The sequence below is a fragment of the Chlamydotis macqueenii genome, chromosome 1 (assembly GCF_036417535.1).
Source record: "Chlamydotis macqueenii isolate bChlMac1 chromosome 1, bChlMac1.mat, whole genome shotgun sequence".
NCBI classification, from domain to species: Eukaryota; Metazoa; Chordata; class Aves; order Otidiformes; family Otididae; genus Chlamydotis; species Chlamydotis macqueenii.
In genome coordinates, this window is record NC_141556.1 from 170,151,022 (window position 1) to 170,178,065 (window position 27,044).

Below are 27,044 nucleotides of genomic sequence, written 5' to 3' on the forward strand. Positions count from 1 at the left end.
TTCCCAATTAAACATTCCTTTCCCACAAGAAATTTCGAGTTTAAATTGAGGGATGCTCAGATCTAGTTACATCCACTGATTCTTGAACTAGAGCTAGGATGTGATTTGCTATTATTATCTGATGTAAAGAAAAAAAAAATTTATTTGAATTAGGTCTTGTTGGTTAATTAATTTTTTTTAATATACTAACATTAAACATATAATATATATTAATTTAGCTATTAAAATAGAAATGTAAGTCAATGTATTTTGTACTCTGAATGGAACATTTAGTAGTATCAAGTCACAACATGAGGTGTTGCTTTGACTGCCTTTATTTCCCTTCAAAGGATTACACTGGTGTTAATGTATCTATAAAACACTTCATTCAGGCTGAGAGAGTTGGGTTCGTTCAGTTTGGAGAAGAGAAGTCTCTGAGGACACCTTATTGCAGTCTTCCAGTAGCTAAAGGGGGCTTATAGGAAAGATGGGGAGAAACTCTTCAGCGGGGCCAGGCTGAATGAGGCCCTGAGCAACCTGATCTGGTTGGAGATGTCCCTGCTTCTTGCAGTGGGGGGGTTGGACTAGCTGACCTTTGAAGGTCCCTTCCAACCCAAACCATTTCATGATGCTATGACTTCAGTGAAAATGGATTTTCCAACTGCAAACTCCCGTACTGAAAAACTTTCAGCAACTTTACCTAAGAATTTACTATCTAGTAACCTTAAAACACTGGGAAAAAAACCTGAAAAATTGACTCCTCAAAATAAAGCAATGGGAAAAGAGTGATGCTCATGATGTTGTGACATGATATATTGGCCTCAGTGTTGCATATTCACCCAAAACATAGAAAGCAGGAGATTTGGACTCCTGTTCATTCTGGCTGCAATCATGGGATTATATACAGTTTACTCAGCAGGGTTATCAGTAGCCTTTCTACTTACTTCTGCTGACTTTCACAGCGTGGAGCAAAAGAAAGGCTGTGACAGTAGCAAAGCTGTGCCCTGCAGGTCAGTCCCTTCTATGTCTGATTTTCAAAGGAATATAAGCATTTGGAGAACAAAATTCCAATATGCTTTTTATGAGACTTAGCTCAGTAAAATAGATACATTTGAAATTTTTCCTCACAGTATAGATATAAAATACTGTATTCACTTTTTTACAATTTTTCATGTCATATTTTTAAATAATTCCTGGTGGTTCTTCTTTTAGAATCAGATAAATGAAATGAACACACCTTCCTACAAAAATAATCAAATACAATGCAGATAAAATATGCTCCCACCATAAGGCCCAATTACTAGATTTTTTTTGGTGTTAATCTTTTTAAGAAATGTTAAAATATCTTAGTGTTTTTTATCAAAAGCTACAAATTGAATTAATAATACTATAGAAATTGATTGTAGAACACTGGGAAGTTATATCACTTATATACCTGTTCTTGTAGGTAATATTTTTCTCTCAACAGGGAAGGAAGGAACTTACTCAAGATCAGCAGGAAAGATTTCATCTTTAAAACACGACCTTTTTTTAAAGTTTTCACATGTATTTTAACACTTTTCCCAGCTAACTTCAGATTTGCTTTGCCTTTAATTGCTCCATTCACTTTGCACAGTTTTCAAACAAACAAACAAAAAAAAAAAAAAAAAAAAGAAGAGTTATCTAAAACAGTTCAACATTGGCCTACTGCCTACTTGGAAATCATGAAAAAAAAAAATTTACAAACTTCCAGTAATTTAAGAATCATTCCTTCAGAAATGTGTTTACTGGCCCATATTAATCCTTGATGCAACTCAAGGGATAGATGAGTTAGTCCCCTTTCGTAGGCTTCAAATCATCGTGTCTTTGCAGCCAACAGCATTTTTTTTACTTCCTCACACAGTATTTTCAGTGCTTTGAGAGTATCCCAATGCACTAACTGGCTTGCAAGGAAGATTTTCCTTGCTGTCCAAAGAGATAGTAACAAAAGTAATAAAAGCCTAGGCTACATGTGCATTCCTTGTCAACTAGCAGCCTGATTTATAGAATGTCAACACTGAAGAGACCTAATAATGAACAGAAACAGCTGCAGCTGCAGATTACAGCACAAAAATACATGCTGACTGACCTGTTCGGCTACGCTTTATGGTTCCTATGGAACAAAATGTCTGTAAAATGTAACTGTTTTAGAAGATATTAATTTATTGCATGGGTAAGACTTCTCAGACTTTCACTATCATGAAACATCTGCTTGACATGACTGCAGCAAGTAATCAGGGCTGACATCTTGCACGTTCTTTGCCTTGAGGTGGCTGGCTAATGCAAAGGAGAGGTCATAGGATATGCGACTTCAAGCTGCTGGTTCAAGCATGGTTCAGGTTATTAGCAACTAAAGTTAAAGTCTGAGAGCTGGCATTTAGGAAAGGATAAAATGTAAAGTAGTGCAAGCTGCAGGACAAAGTGGGTAAGTCAGAATTTATCTGATTAGGTTCAGGGCATACTTTTGCTGAGTTTTTTAAAATCTCTCATTGTTAGCAAAGCTACATTTGCTTTAGCAATAGCACACAGTGGGCACCAGTGTTGATATTACCACATAACCCAGTCTCATAGTAAAACTTAGAGGGGATGTGCCATACAGACCCTAAACAGAATTTCAGGTTAGGTTTCGTTTGAGAGTTGTTCACATGCTAAAAATCAGCAATACAATTTATGCCTTTTCTAATACTTCTAAAAGAGATGTCAAATATTAAAGTGGGGAACAGACTAACCTATATATTCATTCATTAAAGAAATTCCTTGAATATCGGAATATCGGATGTAGTGAAAGGCTGTTGTGGAGAAGTCTTTCCAGTTGCAGGTATAACTATTATTTGAAAAAAAAAAAATAGACTATTTCAGTGTCTAAGGCTGGCTGAATTGAATTCATACTTTTTAAATTTATCAACAATTAAAAAAAAAGATAGATGATGATGAAAAACAGCAGCATAAAACTTCTACACAAAGCAGTTTAGACAAACTTGGGGAAATATTTTTCAAATATGGTAGGTGGCTTGTAATAGATGCTGACATTTTTCATAGGTCATTTCAAAGGATGCCACCTCCAAGTATAATATTTTTAGAGACGGTCATTACATCACTGTGAACATTCTGCCTAGGGTGAGTATCTTTTGAAGTGGATGAGAATGAGGTAGGTCAGACAGCCTGCCAGGAGAAGAATATATAGTTTGCCTGTAAATTCAAGAGGAAGAAATATTTTAATATAGCCACAGGATATAACTGGAACTTTTTAGGAGCACCTAACTCAGGATAACAAATATATATTTTTGTATTCTGTATAAAAAATACTTGGAGCAGCAGTACAGAGGATTTTGTATCATATTTTGTACAAAAGGATCAAGTATTGAAAAAATTAATGAATTTGTTATAAAATAAAAACATTAAGACTTAGATTAATACCTAGATGTGCTTGTTATCATCACTGAAGTATGGAAGACAATTCTATTGATTCATTTACTTTTCCCTTTGTAAGTGACCCCCTCCAGAAAAAAAAAAGTCTATTCTGCCTTTAACACCCCCTTGCAGAAAAATGCTTATAAACTTGTTAACCATGAATTTTGCTGCTGCTGTCTATTATTTTGCCTCTAGCTGCTTTTGTAAAATAGGATTAGAAATCTGACAACTAACAAAGAGAGTCCAGCAGAATAAAAGGCTAGCAAAGAAGGTAAGTAAAGCAATGTAGGTTTAAAAAATCTATCAAGGCAGGCTGCATGCAAAATTTATGGCTTAGTTTAGCTGGACACTCCTGTTCTGCTGTATCTTGGACCCCTATGCCTCTGAGACACAAACAAAAAGGGAAATTATTTAGAGCTTATGTGACAAGCTCTCCAGAAATTAGCTAAATTTCAAAAGCTTAGTATCCCTGACCCTGAATCAATATTAGCAAATGTTCCTTCATTTGCAGAACAATTCTCTTTTGCATTATCTCATTTTATTCATGTGAGGTATTTAATGTCTTCCTTGGTTTAATGTACAAAAGACCTATGGAGATGTTCAGTAAGTAATCTTTAAAGGTATAAAGATGTATGTATGATGTAATCACAAAGTGTGATTTTTTCCTTTTATGCTCTGTATCAAAAACTTAGAGAAACTGAGTTGTCTGCATTTTGCTTTGACTTTCAGTCTGCATTTTATTTCTAACTCAGTTCACTTGAGATCTAATACTTTTCAGTCCTCCTGTTCTGTGAGATATGTTTGTGAATCTCACTTATTTCGGTGGATAATAGTTCTGTAATTCTGAATAATAGTTCTGTAAACCAGTGACAGATCAGATCACCATCAAAAAGGAAAACACAGATGAATCCCATCCAGACATTCAAGCTAATAGTTTCTGGGGTGTTTTGGGGTTTTTTTGGTTTTTTTTTTTTTTAATTTTCAAAACATTCAGATAAAGTTTCAAATGGCATAGAAACAGGAAATGTGCACCATGCCTACAAAAGTGCTTTAGTGATGTCATTAGTTGTTTGATGAAAGCAATGAAAACCTTTCTAATGTTTGTATTTGTGAATTCTGAAGGCAATGAAGAAAACAATCAAGAAAAGTAGATTTTTTAAAAGTTTGGTCACATTTTTTTGATTGTCCTTATGCTGAGGCCAATTTGAAGTTGATCCTGGGCATGTGTGGGAAAGAAAGTGAGAAATGAAATTTTAAATAGACTCCAGCCATGCTCTTTAACATCAAGTATCAGGCAGGACAACATGTGACCATAACTTCCTAGTCATTCAGTGAATGCTTACTTAACCAATTAAAGAGTTGATGAGCCTGTTTCTAGTTCCAGATGTTCCCTAATTTCTAAAGGCTTTCTTGCCTTTTTACCTAGAATTTAATCATCCCTCTGTGTTCATAGAAAAACAGTTCTCACAGTATCCAAGCACCAATATTGTAGGTATTGTTTTATGGACCAGAGAACTGAAGGACCACACAAATTTCAGACTACTTGCTGTAATATCTTTGGTCAGTAGGGCACTTCATGTCAAGATACTCAGTGAGGTTTCAAATTTACTCATTCTATCATCAGGAGCACCATCAGGAGCAATCCAGAGGCAGATCCATTAAAGGAGTCATAGACAGTATTTTTAACAGATCTCCATCTGTTTTCTGATTAGAAGCCCTGAGTAGCATTATAAAAACTACTGGGGTGACTCCCTATTTCTAATAGATGATATTACAAGATACATATAATATTTCTAAATGTGATACCAAACAAGTTGCATCTGTTGTCCTTTCTTCAGTCATCTCTTCCAGCTGACCTCCTACAAAGCATCCTGATCAACAGCTTCTTCTTCTAACATGATGGAATATGCAAAGATCACACTAACCAAGTCTGGCTAAAAGCTTAAGGGCATTTCTGACCTAGTCATGTCAGCACAGAAGAAGACAAAACCAACCAATTGCCAACTGGACCTTCCAAATCTGAACTAAAAGAGTTGGTCTAGAGTATATTAAATATGTCAGGCATCTCACTGGATAAAGCTTAACATCATGGGCCCGGCTGAGTTTTCATCTGGCATCCGTGGCTGCTTTACTGTCCCTGTATCAGACTTTGTCATGTACAGCTGAGAATGAATAAAGAAGTTCTTTGAGAAAAGCAGGGTGCATTTCTTTCCATATCGCTATGCTCACTAATCAGTGCCAGGAGCCCTCATTCAAATGTTTCGTCAGTAACACAAGGATGAGGGAACAGAAGAGATCCGCAATCAACTGTGAAAGCCAATTTATACTCTGCCAAAACCAGTGTAATGCTTAGTCCAGAGGATTTTGGAGTTAAATACAGAGGAAGAAGCTGTTGAATGGAATGTTTTATAGGAGGTGAACTGGGAAAGATCACTGAAAAAAAGGACAACAACTTGTTCAGTTTCACTTGGAGGATACATATGACCCCCTAAACACTGTATTAACTTTTCAGTTAGCAATAATGGGCTTGGATCTCTCCACATAAGCTCTGCAACAGCAAATCATTTATATCAAGATGCAGAAAAGCTGCAAACCAGCATTCCACTGAATGCTGGATCTGTCAGAATTGGGAGGTGGAAGATCCCTGTCATTAGGAAGCACCTTCTACTGAAATGCAAAAATGTAGCATCAAAAATGACTGTATTAATTTGGACTAAGAAAACAATTTAGAAAATGTACAGCCACTTCACTTTAGAATAAAGAAAAAATTGTCATTGTCGCCAAAGCAAGATCAGGCTGCAGTTGTTACTACTGAATTACAGATATGCCTATGTGAGTTCTCTTTTAGTATCCTTGCTTTCAACATTTTTTGAGTGACACAAGCATCCTCCAGAACATTTTAGAGGTCTCCTGAAGGTCTCACTAAAAATTGAAAGCAAATAAAAAAGACATCACAATAGAAAACTCACACAAAAATACCTGGTGTGGGAGTCATGCCTTCTAATTTTCATAATCTAAACTTCAGTCTAACGTAAGATAATTCTCTAGGATGTTTCTAGCAGCTGTTTGGAATTGCTTGCCTCTCTCCATAGACCAGATTTCTCTTTTTCATGTGATGAGAACACATAATTGTCCAATGCTTCAAAATGCGTTTACATGTTCTCTCAGCTTTGTGCTCTTTGCAGCTCTAGAGCAATAAAAGTTTTATCAATAAATGTTTGTTTAGGAGACCTGACATGATAGTTTTAATTCCATTGGTTTGGAAAATTCCAAGTCAATACCAATTTATTTGTATTTTTAAAATAACTTGAAAAAAATCTGTATCTTATTTTTTCTGCTCTTCAAAGTTGCCAAACATTGATAGCCACAGAAAAATGTGTCCTTGTTACAAGAGAGAGTTCAAGCACAGGTAATTAATGTGTTCTTTCACGATCTTTTATAATGAAAACTGTCAACACATCTCAGGTCAAACAGGAATATCATTAAAAAGAAGCATAATACAAACATATTTACAACATTGTCTAAATTTGCTGCTGACAGGAGTAATTATAGTGAATTACCCTGTACAGTATAGGAAAACACTGTGCAGAACTAATATTCAGTGTACTGTACTTTACAGAAAATAAAATGCTGAAGAGCCAAGAATATAGTATCTGCTTAATTATGTCAGAAAAATATTCTACTTCCTTGTTTCTGTTCCCTAGAAATGGCCTCTCTCACCCACATACATACAAGTACACTACTCAAAAGTTTTTCTTCAACCTAACTCTGCTATTGATGGCATACCAAAAAGACACACTTATGTAAAAGTTTCTACAGTATGCCCTGTGCCCCTACAGACTAACACGGATTCGCTGGTAGTAAACAATCTCACTACAGATGCTTTAAGAGCTGAGGGAGATCTTTCTTATGTAGTCCCTGTTACTGTCACTTCAAAAGCTTCTCCTCAAGTACGTCCAACACAATTTCTGATATATCTATGCAAAAGAAAAGATAAATTCGTTACTTCTGCAATTTATGAACTCTTGGAAATATGGCTTTCTAATTATTCTACATCTCTTGTTGGTAATACCTTTTTACTGCACTGGTAAATGTGGCCCACCGTGTCAAATACTGTTACTTTCTGTATAGATCACATGCAAGGAAGCAGCATAGTTGAATAACCCATATAATGGCATTTTATAGAAATACACATTTTTGCCTCCAAACTATAATCGTTAATGAAAGATTGACTAAAGCTGTGTTAAACACCCTCAAGGTGTTTGAAGTGGTTTAACAAGAATCCCCATGTGACATGGTTCCTTCAAAAATGCCGTGTTTTAAACACCTGCATTTAATGGTTGCTACAATTCTGTAATGGAAAAATTCAGAGTGAGAATCTTGGTTCTCCACTGAAATTGAAATAAACCACTGAGTAAATAAGAAAAATGTCTTTTTATGTATCTAGTGCAGTGCTCATATGCTGCTGCATTTATAAGATACCAGGCGACCTGTTTTGAGGATGACCTCTTATGCTCTGAAAAATATACAATTATTAGACAGTGGTTATCTTTACTTTTTTGGGATATTAGCCTACTTCTTTATGTTGTCTAGGGTACCTATAGATGTCCTAACTAATCATGAGATACCTATTCCATTTTGTTCATGACATCCAAAAGGTGGAGGTCCATAGGTCCATGCCTCCAGATATGCTCTATATATTATTGTATACTCTATATTTTAAGACGGATACCACTTCTAACCATTGTACATGAAAACAATGGAAAAAAAAAAAGGCTTTTCACATTAACAGAACCAGGCTTAGGCATTGCGTGGAACAGTACACAGTGAAGCTTACACTTTTAGTCAAAAGAAATCTGTCATTGTTTTTGGGTAAACCCCTTCCAAAAGATTTTCCTTGTATCACTGACCAGTTTGACAGAAAACCAATAACCATTTTCCACTTATTTTATACTGAAATTAATTCATTATGCCATTAACATCCCTATCAGAACCCTGAGCGAAGACAAATAATCAATTAAGTATGACTTTAAAAAGCATGACCTGAAAATCTTTCTATTCTAAGTAAAAATCAGGAAATTAAAGGACGTAAGACAGAATATTGTTCTAATAAATGTCAGTGTTACTAGAAATACTTTCCATGTAATTGTTTACTTCCCCTGTGTGGCACAATCATTTTTTTTGCCAAAAGTGTAGTATTTATATGACATCTTTAATAGAAAAAAGGCACTTCTGCTGACATGCTGACATTTTTGGTTAGCATAAATTTAACAAAAATCTGTAGTTTTGTGAAGCTGACACATCGGCAGCAGATGGATGACATCTGAAGCACCAATTGAATGTAAAGGAATTATAGCAGGAGTAGAGAGAGAGGGCTGAATTTTGCCCACTAAGATTACAGGCTACTTATAGTTTATATACTGACACAAATAGCTGTAGCAGCGCAATGTTACCATAGAAACTCGTAGACCGTTAAAATATTCCTCCAGCTCTCTGCCAATGGAGGGAGGGGAATACAAAGCTCGATACGGTAATGAGAGCCACCCGGGGGTGATGAATGTTAACTGATTGAGGGTGGGGATTAAGTAAGACCTTAACAAGCCTTTAGGAATGAGGAATGGCTGTGATGTCCTTAGTTGATACAGTGGTGTATTTAATTCTCTTAAGATCTCCCACATTTGTTGACAGGAAAATGTTTCACTGAAACATTGCTTTTTTCCTAGGGATTACATTGTCACACATCTTTTGGAGGTTTTTTTTTAATTATTTTGTGCTGATTTTACCTACTGGGGCTTTCGGGGAGGGGGCATGATTCAAAATAATATAGACTGTGGCTTCAGACATCAGAAAACAGTACTTTATGAATCAAATTAAATAAAATTAGCTAATTTAAACTGATTTTAGTGTCTGCATCCTTTAATATTTCCAGGTAAAAACTGCAAAACGAGCTACTGTAATTCTCACTGCTTATCTTTAAATCTATTTCTAATTACTTAAATTTTTAATTGCATATTCAGACATTTTATTCTGGTCAAGGTCACGGAGTCAAAGTTTTTGCATGGTTATAGCTGATTGTTTTGAAAAATGTAAGATCTCCATCAGTAGAGAACCTTACAATTGCTGGAATTTCAGTTAAAAAAAAAACCCAAACAACCAATCAATGTCTTTTCCACCAATAGTTTTCAAGATATTCTGTATGCTTTCCAAAAAACATTAGTACATATGCCATCTAACTCATACCACAAGAACAAGTCCATCTGTTTAAATGTACTAATTTTGTCCTACTAAATGGTGTATGTTGGGTTTTCACTATCTAAAATGGTAACACTGCAATGCACAAGTTGGGGTTTTTTTTATGTACATAGTAGTGTGTAGATATTACCTCTCCCACAATTTATTGAAGACCAAATAAAGTATACTATATAATCCATACTACTACAATTCATCTGTTTGCAGTCAGTTGCAGGAACTATCTATATGCCGCTTTTTAAGATGCAGGCTAAATAGACTGAAAGAATAAAAAATAAAACATCTGAGATGATAGATAGATAACTTAGCAAGTCAATGGAGACGAACTCAAAGCTTATACTTCTAGATCAATTGTTAGGACTAGAAAAATGTTGCATTTTTCACACGCCATGTCCAAATGAGCTGTCAAATATGGAAATCACACAAATTGAGTACTTAAATACCACATTCATCACATTTATCAATGTTTATCGAAACATTGCTTTGATTATATCTGCTTATGTTACCTTGTTGCAGCTTGGTCATCCACATCAGTCTTTGATTTCTGCAGGGTCTCCTGTTCTGATGAAAAGGCAGCCCTGCAATATGAAAGTTGAAAATATACTTAATGCATAAGAAGATATTTGAAAACACATTGTATCATTTAAGTGGGTTATCACTGCAGGTATTATATTTCTTACAAGCGTAACCACAGTGACTTTGGATTTTCTTTGAGAAACATTTTTTTCTGTTTTTTTTTTCTTTATATAAATATATAATATATAAAATTATATAAAAAATAATATATAGAGAATATATATACATAAAGAGCTATGTAATGCTTTAGTTCACAAGATTACTGCATCCACTGAGCTTTTTAAAAAATTAGTATTCCAAGACTAGCTGTTTTGCTACTATGGATATAGTAATAAAGTGGAGTTTCTTTACTGTTTCAAAAATATTTTAGTAATAAAGGAGTTTTAAAATACTTTTCTACTACCTATTAAATAAATTTTACTTATTTTGTAAAGACTAACATTTTACTTATTTAGCAAAGTACTAGTTTTAAAAAACTAAATAAGTAAACAATTACACTTCCCTATTTTCACTTATTTGTGTGAAAAGTCAGATTGGTTACTGAAGGGATACTAAAATTATAACAAGATATAAGAAAGGGAGAAGATGGATGGTACAGTTGGATATGAGAGCTACATGCTTCTTTAAAGAGTCTTTCTAGTAGGATGCCAACTAAACCATGACAAGTTTTGTAACTCTCCTAATTATAAGCCATGAAATTACAGGTTGGTTGAGTAATCTTTTCCTAATTTAGGCCATGTGAAATGTACATTTAATTAAGGAATTAATTTAATAAATTCATTTTCTAAAATTAGAACAACCTTTGCAGACACTCAAATAAGTTTAGAGTACTTTATGTCAATTAATCTTATGGTAATGCCTCCTATTACAAGCCTTTGCATCTGCACAGCTTTTTAATTTACCATTTTCTATTTCTTCACTTTGTTTACACTCTCATTTTCACTCTCCCTTTAGAGCATCAGTTCAATATAAAGGATTATTTGCATTAGCAACATATATAACTGTGGAACGAAAATTGTGAAGCAGTTTATAATTTTTTATGCAGTTACAGTAAATTTTTCAATTTGAATAAATATCCAATTAAATATTTGAAGCCATGTGAAAATAATTACATATCTGCAAGGAAGGAAGTCTTCTTCATGTGCTTCTGTGACATTGACTATGGAGGAAGCCTCTCAGATAAATTATACAGTCTTTGTATTACAAATAAATGTGAAAAAGTAATCAAGATTTGTGCACGAGAGTGTGTTGTGTTTCTAAATCTACTAAGAAGCAAAGTAAGCAAAACATACATCGTTGAATCCTCTGAATTTTCTGAAGTGGTCCTAGAGAAGAAAAGAGTAAATGTTTCAGAAACCAAGTAGCAAAACGCTAGTATCAAAGCACTTTGCAAGATTTTAGATCAATCAGCAGCAATTAATTTTACTTTTCCTTGCTTCCAAGATTGTAGTTTTCTTTGTTTCTTAATATTTTACCAAGAAATTCTACCTAGCACAACCATGTACCCAATCATTTCTGTTTCATTTAATTTTCATCACTGATATGCATGAGACTCATGTTAGAAGCTTCCTAGATTAAGACTAGGGAAGCACAAGGCCATGCTGCAGTCAATAGGGGACCTAAGCAAAGAATATAATGAAAGTTCATTCATGAGTATTTTAAACCATCCATATTCTGCTTTTAGATGAGAGCACAAGAAATGTTTTCTGTTCTCTTTCTCACCTGCCAGAAAGCAACCACAACTTTAGAAATAAACATTAAACATTCACCTGCAAGTGACTTTAGCCTGAGCTTTGTTCTAAACTCTTTCTTGGGCACCTTACTGACAGATGACTAAGCAGATCTTGAGGTTTTGTCTACACTGATAACCAAGAAGATCCAGGGTTACCCCATGGCTGCCAGAACATATGACATCAATAGATTCCTGCCCTTATGGCTAGTCACTCTGGAGCAGATTTGTCTTGTGGAGAGCTAAGCAGAATAGTCCAAAGCAAAACCATGAACAACGCATACAAGCATCGTAGGAAAATTTTGGGACGACTTATATAACCTTAAGTGGCTGGCATTTCACATACTCGAACCTCAGTCAATGCTGGGCATCTAGCTGCTAATAGCACAAACAAGTATTTAGGCATGGGATACTTTCTCTTCCCATGCCATCTTACTCATCAAACTTAGTGCCTCAAAGAATTGCCCTGTTGGCTCATTCCTAAAATTAGCTCTAGCCAAGCATTAGGAAATAACTAGCGATCATCAGTACTCACCGTTTGGTTTCCACTGTTTCTGTCGTAGTCTTACTACTCGAAACTGGAGGAGGCATCCAAGACTGCCTGTCAGTGTTAACAAATAAATTGAGTATTAGTTTAATGCTATGGGGCTGAAGAGCATACTACGAATGTTAGAATGTCAGAAGTGATGTAGAAATACCCGGAATTTTTATTAAATTATTATTAGTATTTTGAAATACTGCATACAGATACTTTTTAGACCATTTTTTTTCCCAGACATTTGAATGGAATTTAAAATAATATAGTAATTTTAATTACTGTTGTGAAAAAAAAGAAGTATTCTCTGGCTCTAGATGGTCTTTTCTACAACTTGAATGGTACAAATAAATGGATCATTCATGGGAAAGAAAACCAGATAGCATGCACAAAGGAGAGTGTCAAGTATCAACCCAAGAAACACATTCAGGCTGGTATTAGAGCTCATGTAAACATCACAGTTTATATAGTTATTCTGTTATTTTTTTTTTCCCCTCAAAACTATCAATCCAGCAATTGTTTCTGAGGAAAAAGCAATTGCACCATAAACAGTGCAATTCAGTGATGGCCTTTCACATCTTCAAAGAGCCCGAAGAGAACTAGTGGGCTGAAAACACTATAAACTTACACCAAACAAACAGCGCTGTTAATAAGAAAATAATGGCATTTTAATTTCTACTTTCATAATTCTACTGATCACAATTTTAATGTGTGAAATACAGAAGAGAAAATCATAAATGGACAGGATTTGAGGCTCAGAAGGATGCATAAAAATATGGCTATTGCCAGCAGTGCATTTTAAATTAAATATGTAGTTCTTTGTTCTACACCCTGATTTTATTCTTGCCCATATACCACTATCTGAAATCCAGATTTTTAAAGCTAGCTGTGTATCATGCAGAAAACCTTAGTGTGGTTCCTATGTACTGCAATAGCACAGGGTCAAGTTTGGCATTAGAGATTTCAGCTGGTCACAATTACAGTGAGTTACAATGCTTTAAATTTAGACACTGAAAAAGCAGATGCTAGCTGAGTTACGGGCTGCAACAGAGTTAGCGTCTGTTGTCCTGTGTCCACAAAACTGGTTCTACAGAGGCAACCTTGCAACAGAGTACTCCCACAGAAAATGCCAGAGCATGTAAAAGATTAATTCCTGAAGCTTACTGATGAGTTAGAGCATTGCAGAGGAGAAAGTTGATAGTGTTTTTTAATATAATTGTGTTTTTTAATATAATTGTGATACATTACTGAGGTTTAAGAGAGTGTACCAAGCAATGGGGGTAATGAATACCTTTTTTTCTTGATTGGAGAAGTCACAGCAGTGTTTGTGGCTGATGCATTAGGAGTCCAAGATTGTCTGTTAAGGAAATATACCCAATTAATTCATTAATAGATTAATAGAATCATAGAATGTTTAGGGTTGGAAGGGGCCTTTAAAGGTCATCTAGTCCAACCCCCCTGCAAGGAGCAGGGACATCTCCCTAGATCAGGTTGCTCAGAGACCCATCCAACCTGGCCTTGAGTATTTCCAGGGATGGGGCATCCACCACCTCTCTGGGCAACCTGTTCCAGTGTTCCACCACCCTCATTATAAAATTTTTTTCCCTTATATCCAGTCTGAATCTGCTTCCTTCTATTTTAAAACTGTTACCCCTCATCCTATCACTACAAGCCTAATCTTCAGTAAGTGTTTCATTTAAAAAAAAAAAAAACAACAAACAATTATAAGAAATCATAATTCTGCTATTAGAAAGATGCAACTGGGTATGGTAAATGGTATGACTATATTTATGCCACCTGAAATTTTGGAAGTACCTTAAAGGATAGAAGATTTGGGACGCCTTAAAGAGACCCTGATGCTTAGAGAACAGATGTGTCTTTACTTGATATTCAAAGTAATTTCTGACTTCCTAAGATCCTGACTTCTGTACCTACATTTCAGTCTCTAACCATTGAAATATTAATATCTTTATTTTTCATATTTTAAATTGGATGTTTCTTATTCAATTATGTCAATGCTGCTCTATTTTATTATATGCTTGCAAAAGGAGCTGATATTCCTCATACTTCTAACTATATAAATTCCAAACCAGTGATTTTTCTCATAAAGTTTATCAAAAAGTTATTGTCTTGTCCTCTGCAATTGTTGATGTAATAAGAATAACTGAAGAACAGAGCTTTACAAATAATTTTATTGCTCTCTGTCAGGAAAAAGCATATCCCATTTAAGTCTCACTTAAGTTCCACTTCAGAATTCATGGTAGGTCTATTAAAAATCATCTCTAGACAAAATAACATAAAATCCAATTTATATGATGTTTCATGTGTCATCATCACCATGATTTATAACATAATGGTGCAAAATCATAATTTAAAAGAATGACCTCACTTGAACTTTAAATGCCAGAGGTACTCATTTGCTCTTGAGAGTAATACCTCTACACTTCACAAGATGACATTTAATTGCTGTACTCAGTCTTCACTAGCAACTATACTGAGTGTAATTTATTACTGATAGAACACTGCTGACATGGTTGAAGGCACACAGCAATATATTTTTCCCTTTACATTTATAGGTATGGTGGTTGAGCTCTTCTGACTTTCATTTTTTAAATAAAAATTTCAATTAGGTGAGAGCTGTCAGGTCTTTAGAAAAGAAATGTCAGTGTAGTGTAGTCATATTACGTATATAAACTGGCCATCTCTGAATCAGAACAGCTTTCTAAATAACATGTCAAAGATTTTGTACTAACTTATTTAAAATTAAAAATTGGTTTCAACCTGTTTTAAACAAAAGACTGACCTTCTGACAAAAGAAAAGCTTTCCACTGAAAAAATCAGTTAGCTTGTCTATCAAAAAGTACTTTTATATTTTGGTACACAGATTTTTCCACTGGCAATGTTCAATGCCATTTTCCAGTGAAAACCTTAATTAGAACTTTTTCATGCACTCTTTCCTCAAAAAAAAGTACTACATTTGGTAGAATTCATGCAGAGAAATGTAGAGCTCTAGAACACATCCACATTTAATTGTTTTCAAAACACTCTTATTGTTTCTTCTTTGCATTTAAAATACTGTGTTTACTAAATAATTGCTATTCTGAGTAAATGTGCAATCTGAACTGGTCTTTCTTTTAATCTATATGGAGAAGTAGGCATTTTTAAGGAAAACTCCTCTTATTTTAAATAAAATACCTGAGAGACATCAGATGAGTTGTCCCCCCAAAGACCCTTTTTTCTCCTCCCTGGCTAGAAAAAGAGTCTATGATAACCTAGACACAGATGTCTGCATTCCAGATGTCAGGTGGTGAAATAAACCCTACTATTAGGCCATATGCCATACAAATTATTTCTCTATATATTCTTGGTATGTTCATGTAATCAAAAGTTATGATAATATAGAATACTTAGATGATAATGCATGATAAATGATACGATACATGATAAATTATAATGCATAAAGTCATACCTGTTGCTTTGCTTATTGTTCAGAGTTGGAGACTTATTTATTTTATCAGTATCACTTCTGGCTGGAATTCTGTCAAAAAAAAGCCACAGAAATTATTTATAATACACACTCTAGATATTTTTTTTTTTTTAAAATCCTTTCAATAAAATTAGAAGATGGAGTATCACTTTGCCCTGTGTATAGATTAAAAATTCCCCAGTATCAAAAGAGGTATAGAGCAGAAGCTGAATTAATATAAATTTTGTGGATTAATATCTGAAGAGTCTACGTAGCTCACTGAAAAAAAAACTATTTTAAAAGTTTATATTCAAACACTAACTGATACACTGTATCAAGCCTCATAGTTAGCAATTTATTACAACTCCTTTGAATTAGATAAGAATACTAGAAAGCAAGCAATGTTTTTCGGTCAAGCAGTATGTAAGCCATCCGCTTTCTCTCTCCCTCACCATCCCTTGAGGGATGCTTGTCTTGTTCTCTTTACAGCTTCTAGAGATCAATGTGATTTGAAAAAAAGAATCATAGAATCATAGAATCATAGAATGGTTAGGGTTGGAAGGGACCTTCAAAGGTCATCTAGTCCAACCCCCCTGCAAGGAGCAGGGACATTTCCAACTAGATCAGGTTGCTCTGCTGTAAAATCCCTGATAAAACATACTAGTGATCTACAGGAATAACATCTATCAGAGAAGTTAGATTATTTGTGCTTGAATTGATTTTATTAAGCCATGAAATTTACACTACGAAACAATCATATGATTTTTCGAGCCCTTTATGAATTCCACAGCTGTTGCCTAAAACCCTTCTGAATTTTCACAGAAAGCACCATGTTGCTATTGTAGCCAAAATAGCTTAAGCACTTATTTTAATTTTCCTCCCATATGTGGAATATCCTTTGATAAGAACAAAGGAACTCTAGAAAGCTCAATATAAAGTGAGGTACATTGAAATAAGTTACAAATAAGTTGAGAGGGTTATCGTAAATATTTGGCTAAAATAGCTGAAACATATTCTGAGCTATAACTTATTTATATATATAGAAATTAGTTCATTTTAGTTATCTATTCCCATCTATAAACTGAAACTATAGATATAAAATAATTAATCCTAGAACTGTAATCTACTATATGTGCAAAATATTTTGTATCCTGCCTTCAGCCAAGTATCACAGAATACGGTTGTATTTAATGAAAAACCTTCAAGGAAACTTTGGGACACAATCCACGCCAGCATGTGTTCTGTGCCTTTTTAAAATCTTAAATTTAATTGTGCAAATAACCACCTCATATCACAGGCAGCCTCTGACTGTGACCGGCAGTTACAGTTACTCGAAAGATCGCTAGAGGTCTCACTAAACTTGCCAGCATTACTACAGATGCAAACATGAGTGTTTCTTCTAATTCACAACTATCCAATGAACCAGCATTTCCTTCACGTTGCATTTTATATTTTCAGAATTTCAGCACAATACTTTAAGTAGTTCTGTATTTGCGCATTTTAAAGACTTAAAAGGTCCACCTGGCATTCTACTCCACTGCTGCCCAATGTAGCAGAAGCTTTGTAAAAAGTGAAAGAAAAAAAAATTATAATGTTAACTTCTTGTACAACTTTTCATTTTATAATAAGCAGCAGTCAAAGTACGTACTCTATTTGCACCCAGAATGCTGTCTCCAACAGACACATTTGGATCAAAGATCCATTTACCCATCTAATGTTTTTCTGAACCAATTTAAATTTCCTGCCTTCACGGTAACCTGTGACTCCTATAATTAATATATGTGTTAAGGGAGAAACAAGTGTTCTTCTTTTTTTTCTTTCTTTTTTTTTTCTTTTTAAATTTTTTTTTTCTTTAAGGCATTAGCTAAACATTTCATACAGTATCTCCTCATTCTCACAGTGCAACAAACAAAATATTCCTTCCTTACTCACTTTCCCTGTATCACTGTTTTCCAAGGTGAGGAAACTTTGCCTCTTCAGACACTCCACATATGAAAGCTATTTTATCCCTGCGATCATCCTCTCTCACCTTCCTCTTTATTGTTTTCTGGTTCCACTGTAGTTTCTTCACATAAGTGAAATACTGCATGGAGTGTTCAGGATGTGCAAAAGAGGTTCACACCAGAACGGAACAGTGGCTTCTGGTTTGCTCTCAGTGAATTTTCTAGTAATTTCTCTCATTCCAAAGGATTAGGTTATTAATAAAGCAGGCAATGAAAGTGTCTTCTTTGCTTCGGTCCCATCTATTCAGATCTGATTGTTATAAATGCAGTTAGGATTTATTCTTCCTGGCAGCAATTCTGAATTTAGCATTTAGTAGTTGGAAAAACAGCAATGTAATTTTCATTGTTGCTATTTGATTTTTAATGTCTCTCCCACCTTTTGTCAAAAATTATGTTCATTGCTAATAATATGAAAGGAATAAATGGATAAATAAATTTTTTCCTCCCATCCAGAACTGTCTACTAGGAGCTGTCCTTGAGACATTATTTCACATTCCAGGGACATGCACCATTTTCAACTCTGCCTTCTAGTTTTGAACAGCAAAAAAAAAAGAATTCTCCTTTTTCACACAGTTAACTAAACAATCTACTTGTTCTGCAAACTGGTCTATTCTAAGCTTGGAGACTTCTGTACTATGGTTATGCTTGCCAGAAATAATTTATAAGAAAATAAGGGAAATGTACCTCATGAAGAAGATCCTTCACAAAGGAAGCGGAAGTACCAGATTTAACTGCAGGCTACAAAAATGTGCTAATAGAAAATAAATCACCACACCCTTTTACGCCTTAGGTTGCAAGTTTGAGGAGATACAGAACACGTGGTCATCCCTTACAGAAGTGCCTGCTGGCAATGGGTGTGCACAGATTAATCCGGGAATGGCTATGTTCCACAGTTCTGAGAAGATCAGTGATGAGTGAGGACAAATAATAAACTTGGCCGCAGCTTCCTTATTGTGATCATTTCAAGACAGAACCGTCATTATTGACTCTATTTATGGACATACTCCACATTAGTTATTAGAACTGTATATCCACACCTATAATCCTTTCTTTGTATTCTCTGGCATCTGTTGCATATTAAGAACACCTTATGTACGATATTTGTGTATAAGAAAACATGCGTACGGTCCACTTACAACCTAAAATAATTCAGATGTCTTAATATCTCAACATAAAGCAAAAAAACATAGAAAGATAGGGTACAAAAGGGCAACACTGTTCAGCAACACTGTAGAAACTAGAATTGTCCTATGACTTCTGAATTAGTCATCAGGGCTTCTCTGCATGAAAATCAAGCCTTAAAAATTATTTTGAAGTCAGTGAGCATGTGGATAAGACTGACATAGCTGATATATGATACTGATATATTCTACTTGAATTTCCAAAGATTTTCACAGAAATTTGCTTTAAGGACTCAAGTAAACTGATCTCTCATGCAGTAACAGAGAAGGTCCTTTCATGCTTAAATAACTGGTTAAAAAGTAAGAAACAAAGCTTTGAAGTAAACAACAATTTTTCAGAGTGGAAGGAGGGATCTGTACAAGACCTATGTTTTTCTATATGTTCACAAATTGTCTGGGAAAGAAGGAAAGTGAGATGATATCTCTTTGCCAATGACACTAACTCATGGTAGTCAAAACAAATGCTGACTGGCAAGGCTTTCAGAAGTCATCTGCTAACATGTCAGATTTCTAAAATGGCAGATGACATTCACTTTTCTTAGATACAAAGTAATGCCTGCCGAGATAAACAATTGATATCTGAACTAGCAATTATCACTCAGGAAAGAGTTCTCGGAGTTATATAGATAATGTTATGAAAATGAAAGCTCAATTCTCGGCAGCACTCAAAAGAACAAATTCAATATTATGAACTATGAGTGAAAAAATAGCAAATGAACCATGTTTTTATACTCCTCTGTAAGCTGTGCTCCCATCTTAAGCACCTGCATGGAGATTTGGACCCTCAGATCAAAAAGGCTAATATGAAAATGGAAAAGATACAGAGAAGAGCAATAAGTAAATTGAGGTTATAGAATGGCTTCCTCATGGTAAGTGAACAAATACAGCAGGATTCAGCAGCCTGTAGAAGAGTTAATGGAGGGGTGGTATGACACAGCTCTGTAGCTTACTTTGTTCCAGACTTCTACGGAGAAGGTAAATTTTAAGCAACAATTTTTCATTGTTTCTTACAACAGAAGCAAGGATCATCAAACAAAATTACACAATGCTAAGATCCAGCCAAACAAATGCGCTTTTTTCCACAGTGTGCATTTAAGTGCTGGTACTCCTAGCCTCAGCATGTTGTGGATACCAGATGTTAATGAGGGCTGAATTTTGAAGGTGTGATGCAGAAAGAATCTGCAAACACAGGCAGTCTTAACTCAACAGAGGTCAAGGCTGAAGAGGACATTCAAATTAAGCACCTGTATGAAAAGCATATGATTCTGATATTTGTACTGATCATGGTATGAAGTAGCAGCAAGGATTTGCAAAGAACTAGAGGTTTAGCCATGTTGTACTTAACTATTGGAAACAGGACTTTGATTTATAGCTTGAAAAACAGGAAACTGGGGAGGAGTGGATATCCTCTGTGCAGAGATACTTGCATTTATGAGGACAAGAATACACAGAAATTAATACAGAAAAAGAAGAGCAACATGTCAAAAGAACCTTTGCTCAAAACACATTGCCATTTGTCTCATTGACAAGTCATACAAAAATCATTCAAAGTCTTCTACTTAGATGCTTAATAAATAACAAAATATAAAAACCCCACTGATTTCATTCACGCTTTTATTTTTAAGACCTCTCACAAGTATCACAAATTACAATACATACAAAAAAAAAGGCCCTACCTGTCCAAAGTAGTATCAGACCTGTATCGTCCAAGTACAGCTTTCTGATCGTCCTTTTCATTTGTGCTACTGCTATTAAAAAAAAAAAAAGGTTAGAAATGACACTTTGGTCACTGATTTATTAAACAATTTATCACCAATAAAACAATATATAAGTCTTGAATTAAGGTATCATAGAAGATTTCAGACCATCCAGGTGTCAACAGATCCAACCCTGCATCTATTACAATTATCAACTTAACAATTATTGACACTGAAGTCAGATTTACAGTGGAAACATGCGTAGATTAAAACTGAAAAAAAAGAAAGCTCTTGCTATAAACAGGATATAGTAAAAGGATACTTAGTTTTCTTTGGCAATATCGTCAGAAAGGTGTTCAGATACTCTACCTGTGTAGGCTATCTTGGGATTTGTACTGATTAAGTACAGCCCTTCCATAGTTTTCATCAGCACTTCAAGCAAAAGAAAGACAGTGGTTAGTTAAAATTTGAATATTTAAAATAGAAAATTGTTTCTTGGCAAAAGATTTCTGTCCTCAATCAGATTTCACAGCTGTCCACTATCACAGTAACCACACCAGCTACAGATCTCTGCACTAGATGACTCCAGACATTTTGGAGTAAGAATTATATCTTCCTACATGCTATTCATGGACGAAATAATTAGGGTCTGGTCTAAAAGTGGAGCTTCTACTGTCATACAAGTCCCAGTTTGCATTATAGTGAATTTCAGCTGATTCTGACTTAAGCTCCTTAAAAGAACTTGTCAAGAGTTAATCTTCATGCTTGTAAAAAGAAAGAGCCAGATTGCATTCTTGCAACCTAAATATAAGAAATGTGGGATTTTTCTTGTAGAGCAAAAACCTGACATCTCATTAAATGCTCAGTGCTCAAGAGTCCCAATGAAAAACATAGTCAGTGAAAGTCCAGCAGACTCATACTTCGGAAAGGCAATCAATATCTCATCAAGATAAGCAAATAATAGTTATATGATTAAACGTATGTAATTCTGGTTGATATCATTCATGAAAAAGCAAACATTCCAAGAAAATGTACATAGCATACTGTACTAAATATAGACATGCATTTCATATCTTTCTTACCTTTCCTCTTCAGGCTTCTTCTTTATCCAGCTGTTATCTTGCAAAAGGGTCCGTCGTTTATTAGTATCATGAGTAGCCTGTTGTCTGCTTTTAATTGCAATAGAGGGGCTCTTATTATCTGGAAATGCAGAGAAACATGTCTTGAAAATGAACATATGGGATAATTTTGGAAACTTAATGTACTAGTAGAAAGGCTGAAATATGTAGAAGTTTAGCACAGATTGAATCTTCAGCTATTGCTACTGTTTAGTGCAGACCGTTTCCCTGAAAAGTTTGTGGCTTCAACCTTGAAGGGATTGCAGAAGCCCAGTTTACCAAACTGAATTCAGTTTCATCCTTAATATGAAACAACTTGGTATATTTCTAATGTAAACAAATACCAGAGATCTGATAAAGGAATTATGAAATATATATATAACAGTAAATCCAGGAAAGTCATACTAATGAATCCTATTTCCTGGGGTGTTGTCTGTGCTTTTTGTATTTTTAGATATGTGACAGGATGCAAATTTCAAATGAAAGCTAATCTTGAGATGATCACATGGTCCTCCACCTACATCTAGCCCAACATGTGTGGATTTTCAGGTTTCACAAAAGGGTCAGACTCCATCTGAAGCTTTTTTCTCAATGGCTGAACGAATAGCGTCTCTTTTCTAACCAGCTACCTAGTTTTACTGAACTTTTAATAAAAGCAATACCTTTAAGGTCTGTATCTTTATGTCAGATTTAACTAAAATTGGTGTATGGTTTCAAAGGTAATAGAGAGGGACAGACAGACATGCACACTCACATGGTGTATGAACATGGAAGCGTTATTTACTTATGAAAGCATCCTAGAATATCTTTTCCCCAAAATGCTGGTGTTTACTATAGTGAGGAACTAAAAAGATGATGTTCACTTGATCTGTGAGAATATATATTCCTCACTGTATTAGAAAGCTCCTTTGGTTTCTCTTTATGAGGGGTTTGACCCAGAAGCAAGCAAAAATATTCAATGACTACTGTCCAGTATTCTCCGTTCTTTTTCTTCCCACCTAAGTTTTATATCATCAGCTTGTCTGAGGTGAAGGGGAATATTGTTATGCCATTTTAACATTCCCCTTTAAAATGGAAGGAGTTGAGCTCAAATAGAAACTCCATTTTTAAATTGAGATACTTGCCCAAACTTTCCCAGACAAGAGAAAGTGAGAAATTAAATATGCAAAACCTTTGGCAATAGCATCAAATTAATCAAGGAACTGACTGATGAAGAATACTGAGTTTCTCAGATTTTTCTTTAGAGACTTTCATTATTTTCTCCATTAATTCCTCACGGTCTTAGCATTCACACAGAAGGAGTTCAACACCACCAGATTGCAGGAGACATCATTATCTAGTGTTCAGTAGAGACATTTGACCATAAAGATTGCGTATAGAAATACCACACTTCACAGAAAATACATGCAGTCAGTATTATATCATTTGTCAGAGCTGTGTTTTGGCATTCTGCTGTGATTTATAAGAAAATGTAGCTCTTGCTTTTAATCTAAGAACTTCAGCTGTAGTTATAACATGAAAAATAGCTACAGTGAATGGAAGACCAAATAATAACAAACCACCAAAACATTTATTTTAAGTGACAATGGCCAAGACTGATTTTTTTAAATACACTTTTTCTCATGAAAGAAAAATACTGCAGTGCAAAGATAAAATTCAGTCTAAAATTGTATATCTGACTGTAACTCAAACTGTGTCTGCTCTTGTCCGTTGCAATTCACTGTAAATATGTCCATACTGCCAAATAAAAGAAGGCCAGTGAAGGAATTAAAGGATTGGACTCATCATTCATGTTTGCTTAGTTGCAAACATTCTCTGGCTCTGTGTTGGACTTGCTCTCTCCAAGGCTGAGCTGCTAGAGAAGTGACAGATATTTAAGAAGCATGGCTGTGATAGCATGGATGTGTGTTGCTGTCTCTTGGCCCTGATAACAAGGTTTGGCTTTATTTTTTTTTGAGCAGCATAGATGCAGCCCTTGGAGACCTTTGAGAAATGAACAGGCACATCAAAGATAAGATATGTAAGAATGAACTGACAATCATGGTAGAGATTAAGAACAAAAAGTCATCTGTCCTCATGGTATGATTTCTGCATCAGCCTGCTTGCTGCCAATTGAGCTAGTTTTTCTCTTAAAAATATTTAGTAAAATCTGTTTTTAAAGACTTCAAAAAAAAAAAGAAGACAGCCTCATCTACATAGCTCCAGTGATTCATTAAGATATCTACTAAAATAAACACCTTGCAAACTGAAAAGAGGAAGGACCTCCATCAGTTTAAACAATAGCGTTGTCTCATAGTCCCTGTCAAGAATGGAGATAGATAGTTGTAATTAGCAAACAAGACTATATTATGTGCATTTGCTCTGAATATTTACCGGTTTTGAATATACTGATAACACTAGCAATGACTGGGATGTAATATGGACTTGGATTAACATATAGACATAGAAAAAAAATTTACAACATTCAATAATCAAAGATTTGAATGAAGAGCCAATAGCAAAAACTGCACCTTCCCATTCTCATAAATATTTAGATGTTTTTAATTTGCTACAATCATTTGCATTGAAAAAAAAGAAAAGTTAATTTTTGAAAGTAGGAAAAATGTGCATTCCAGTATATGCACTCCAGAAATAAAGCTTCTCTACACAAGGATAGCTGCTGGCAACTAACAGGGTGGAAATGATTCCAGCATTCCTTTCATACTAATAGTTTTAGCCAAAGATGCTTTCAACAGTCTGCAATACATTTTAATCTGTGCTGTGCTGTCAGCCATAACCTCCTCTGAATCTTGAAGAAAAACTCTTCAATGACACAAACATAACATAAGCATTTCTATAGATTCAATAAGTGCTCACTATATATCCAACTATTAAAATTAACCTTGCATATCCAACACTGGCTTTTTTTCCAGTAGGATTTTTTTGAAAACTATTATCATCTACCCCAAAATCACTTGAATTTCACAAAAATCCTGGCTTTTTTAATTGCTTAGTGCAAAATAAGGTTTTGGGAAATTTCCTATAAAAGCAGTAGCCAAGGAATATATATTGTGTTTTCTTTTGAAGAAACATCACAAGCAATTTGCTAATGCATGAGGCCTTGGGTTTGCTGAAGAGTACTCATCTCTGGTCTGATGAATTGTCTCCCAGGTTTCCATTACAAAATTAAATATGGATCTGATACGATAGTTTAGATCACATGAGCACAGGCAGATGGATCTTTTCCCCTTCTTATTTTGGCAATAAAAAGTTTATATCCTTACCACGGTAGAGCCAAGCTGCTCACTGCTGTGGCTGCTCCCATTTTGGTGTACTTAGGCCTATCACTTCTCACCCAAACCAGGTCCTCATGTGCCTCAGCACCTTTCAGTCTTTAGAAGTATTTTGCAGGTTTGAGTGAAATGGAAAATTTCTTCATGTTTCCAGTTTGCCTCTAGTCATTTCTCTGCATAGAAAGCAAACTCCAGCCCTCCTCAACTTTTGTCCCTGCAGAGGAACAATCAATCCCATCTGACAATGATTAAATAGCTTTTCTCTCCCCTCCTCTCAGTTCTAATTTTCCTCCGTTTATCCTAATTTCCCCTGAGTGAGTCAAAGAGGCAATGCTGAGGGTGACAGATGCCCTGCCTGCCCACTGCCCTCCCAGCCGCCATGCTCCTATGGGATTTCACCAGCAATCACGACAAGCCTCAGTGAAGGGAAATGCCATCTTACACCACACTGCCCACCACCACCGCTCCACCACACTGCACTGCCCGGTGCTGTGTTTTTGCCTGAATCTCTGTCAGCAAAAGCTTATATACATCACTGCTAGCTTTGCAGCTGAAGCGGGTCCTACTGTGAACCTGTCGCCACCGAAGAGTGGCAGTGTGCCCTGTGAGGGAGCTGCATGATGGGCATGGTGACGCTTGGAAAGGAAGGAGGCTGTGCCTCAACCTTGAAGTGCTCTGAGAGTGGAAAATGAAAGGGACTCAGTATTACCGTTTTGAGTAGGAGACTGTTTTCGTATGCTGAAAGCTGACATTTTGTTTTTAGTGGAGTGTTCTTCTGTGGGAACCTAAAAGAAAACATGAAAAAAAAAAAAAGAAGAGAGAGTTGGTGGTGAGATTAGGAATCAGCCCCAAAGACAGTTTTAGTTCATTTGCCACTTTGATCAGCTTCTCGCACAAGTTTAGTCTGATAGGGTGTAATGACAGCACTAGCTGGAGCCCTCTTTGAACTGAAGCTCAGGCATGACGGTGGCTTTTCCCTCCCTGGACATGGCTATGTGTATTCCAGCCCCGTGCCTCTGCCTGTCACACTCCTTCTCTCTTTTTTTCCCTTGTTGGGTGCACCTTCCCTGAGAACATGTCGGGCCATAAGAGCCTTTGGAGGAGAAAACAAGAGTAATGAAGAATGGGGTGAGGTGATTAGCTTAATGGGAAGATGATAACAGCCTGCAGCTCTGAGCAGTGCCTCGAGCGCGTGTGGGCTCACCCAGCCCTACTGACGGGTCTCGCCGCTTCAGTGGCCCCCAGCTAATGCAGGGGTCCAGACAGAGGTGGTTCTTCTGCCCTGCAGAAGTTTTCCAGTCACTGACTCCTTCCCTTATCTCAAACAAGCTTAAAAAATGAGCCTCTGAGACTGCTGATTTAAAAAAAAATAATAATTATTTGGGAGTTGAGCCACTCCAAAGATTTCATGTAATGCTTTGAAACTGTATTTTGAATATCAGCTTTCCTAGAGAAAGCAGAACATAATGACATTTTAATGACAAAAAAAAATTCCTCCTTAAGTAAAAAAACCCCAATCCTAACATTGCCTTCAGACTGTGGACAAAACTGACTCTCTCAAGCAAAAGGATTCCTTTTTGAAAAACAGCATTTTCCAAGAAAACAATGTTAAGCTGGAAAGCTCCCAGCTAGCTCCATTGGTCAGGCTGCTAAAATTTACAGAAGCAGCAGAAAACAGGTTTTTTTTTTGTGACAGAAGCAGTCATTAAAAATCAGAAACATTCCCAGTTATCTGGGTGACACCATTGTCCTGTTTTTTTTTTTTTTGCAAATGTAGAGCGTATTGCTCACTCACCTAAGACAGAGTGAG

General features: G+C 35.6%; 1 protein-coding gene across 1 annotated transcript in view; it reads right to left on the bottom strand.

Moving 5' to 3' along the window:
• The window catches only part of SCEL (sciellin), a 45,750-nt gene extending 19,764 nt beyond the window's left edge, over positions 1 to 25,986 (bottom strand). The window contains exons 1-9 of the mRNA XM_086756560.1: positions 25,944 to 25,986; positions 21,927 to 22,044; positions 21,214 to 21,276; positions 20,824 to 20,895; positions 15,967 to 16,035; positions 13,789 to 13,854; positions 12,498 to 12,563; positions 11,526 to 11,558; positions 10,164 to 10,235 (exon numbers count right to left, since the gene is read on the bottom strand). Coding sequence (XP_086612686.1) covers positions 10,164 to 10,235; positions 11,526 to 11,558; positions 12,498 to 12,563; positions 13,789 to 13,854; positions 15,967 to 16,035; positions 20,824 to 20,895; positions 21,214 to 21,276; positions 21,927 to 22,044; positions 25,944 to 25,986 — 602 coding nt within the window. The remainder of the gene's footprint in view (positions 1 to 10,163; positions 10,236 to 11,525; positions 11,559 to 12,497; positions 12,564 to 13,788; positions 13,855 to 15,966; positions 16,036 to 20,823; positions 20,896 to 21,213; positions 21,277 to 21,926; positions 22,045 to 25,943) is intronic.
• Positions 25,987 to 27,044: the final 1,058 nt, after the last annotated feature.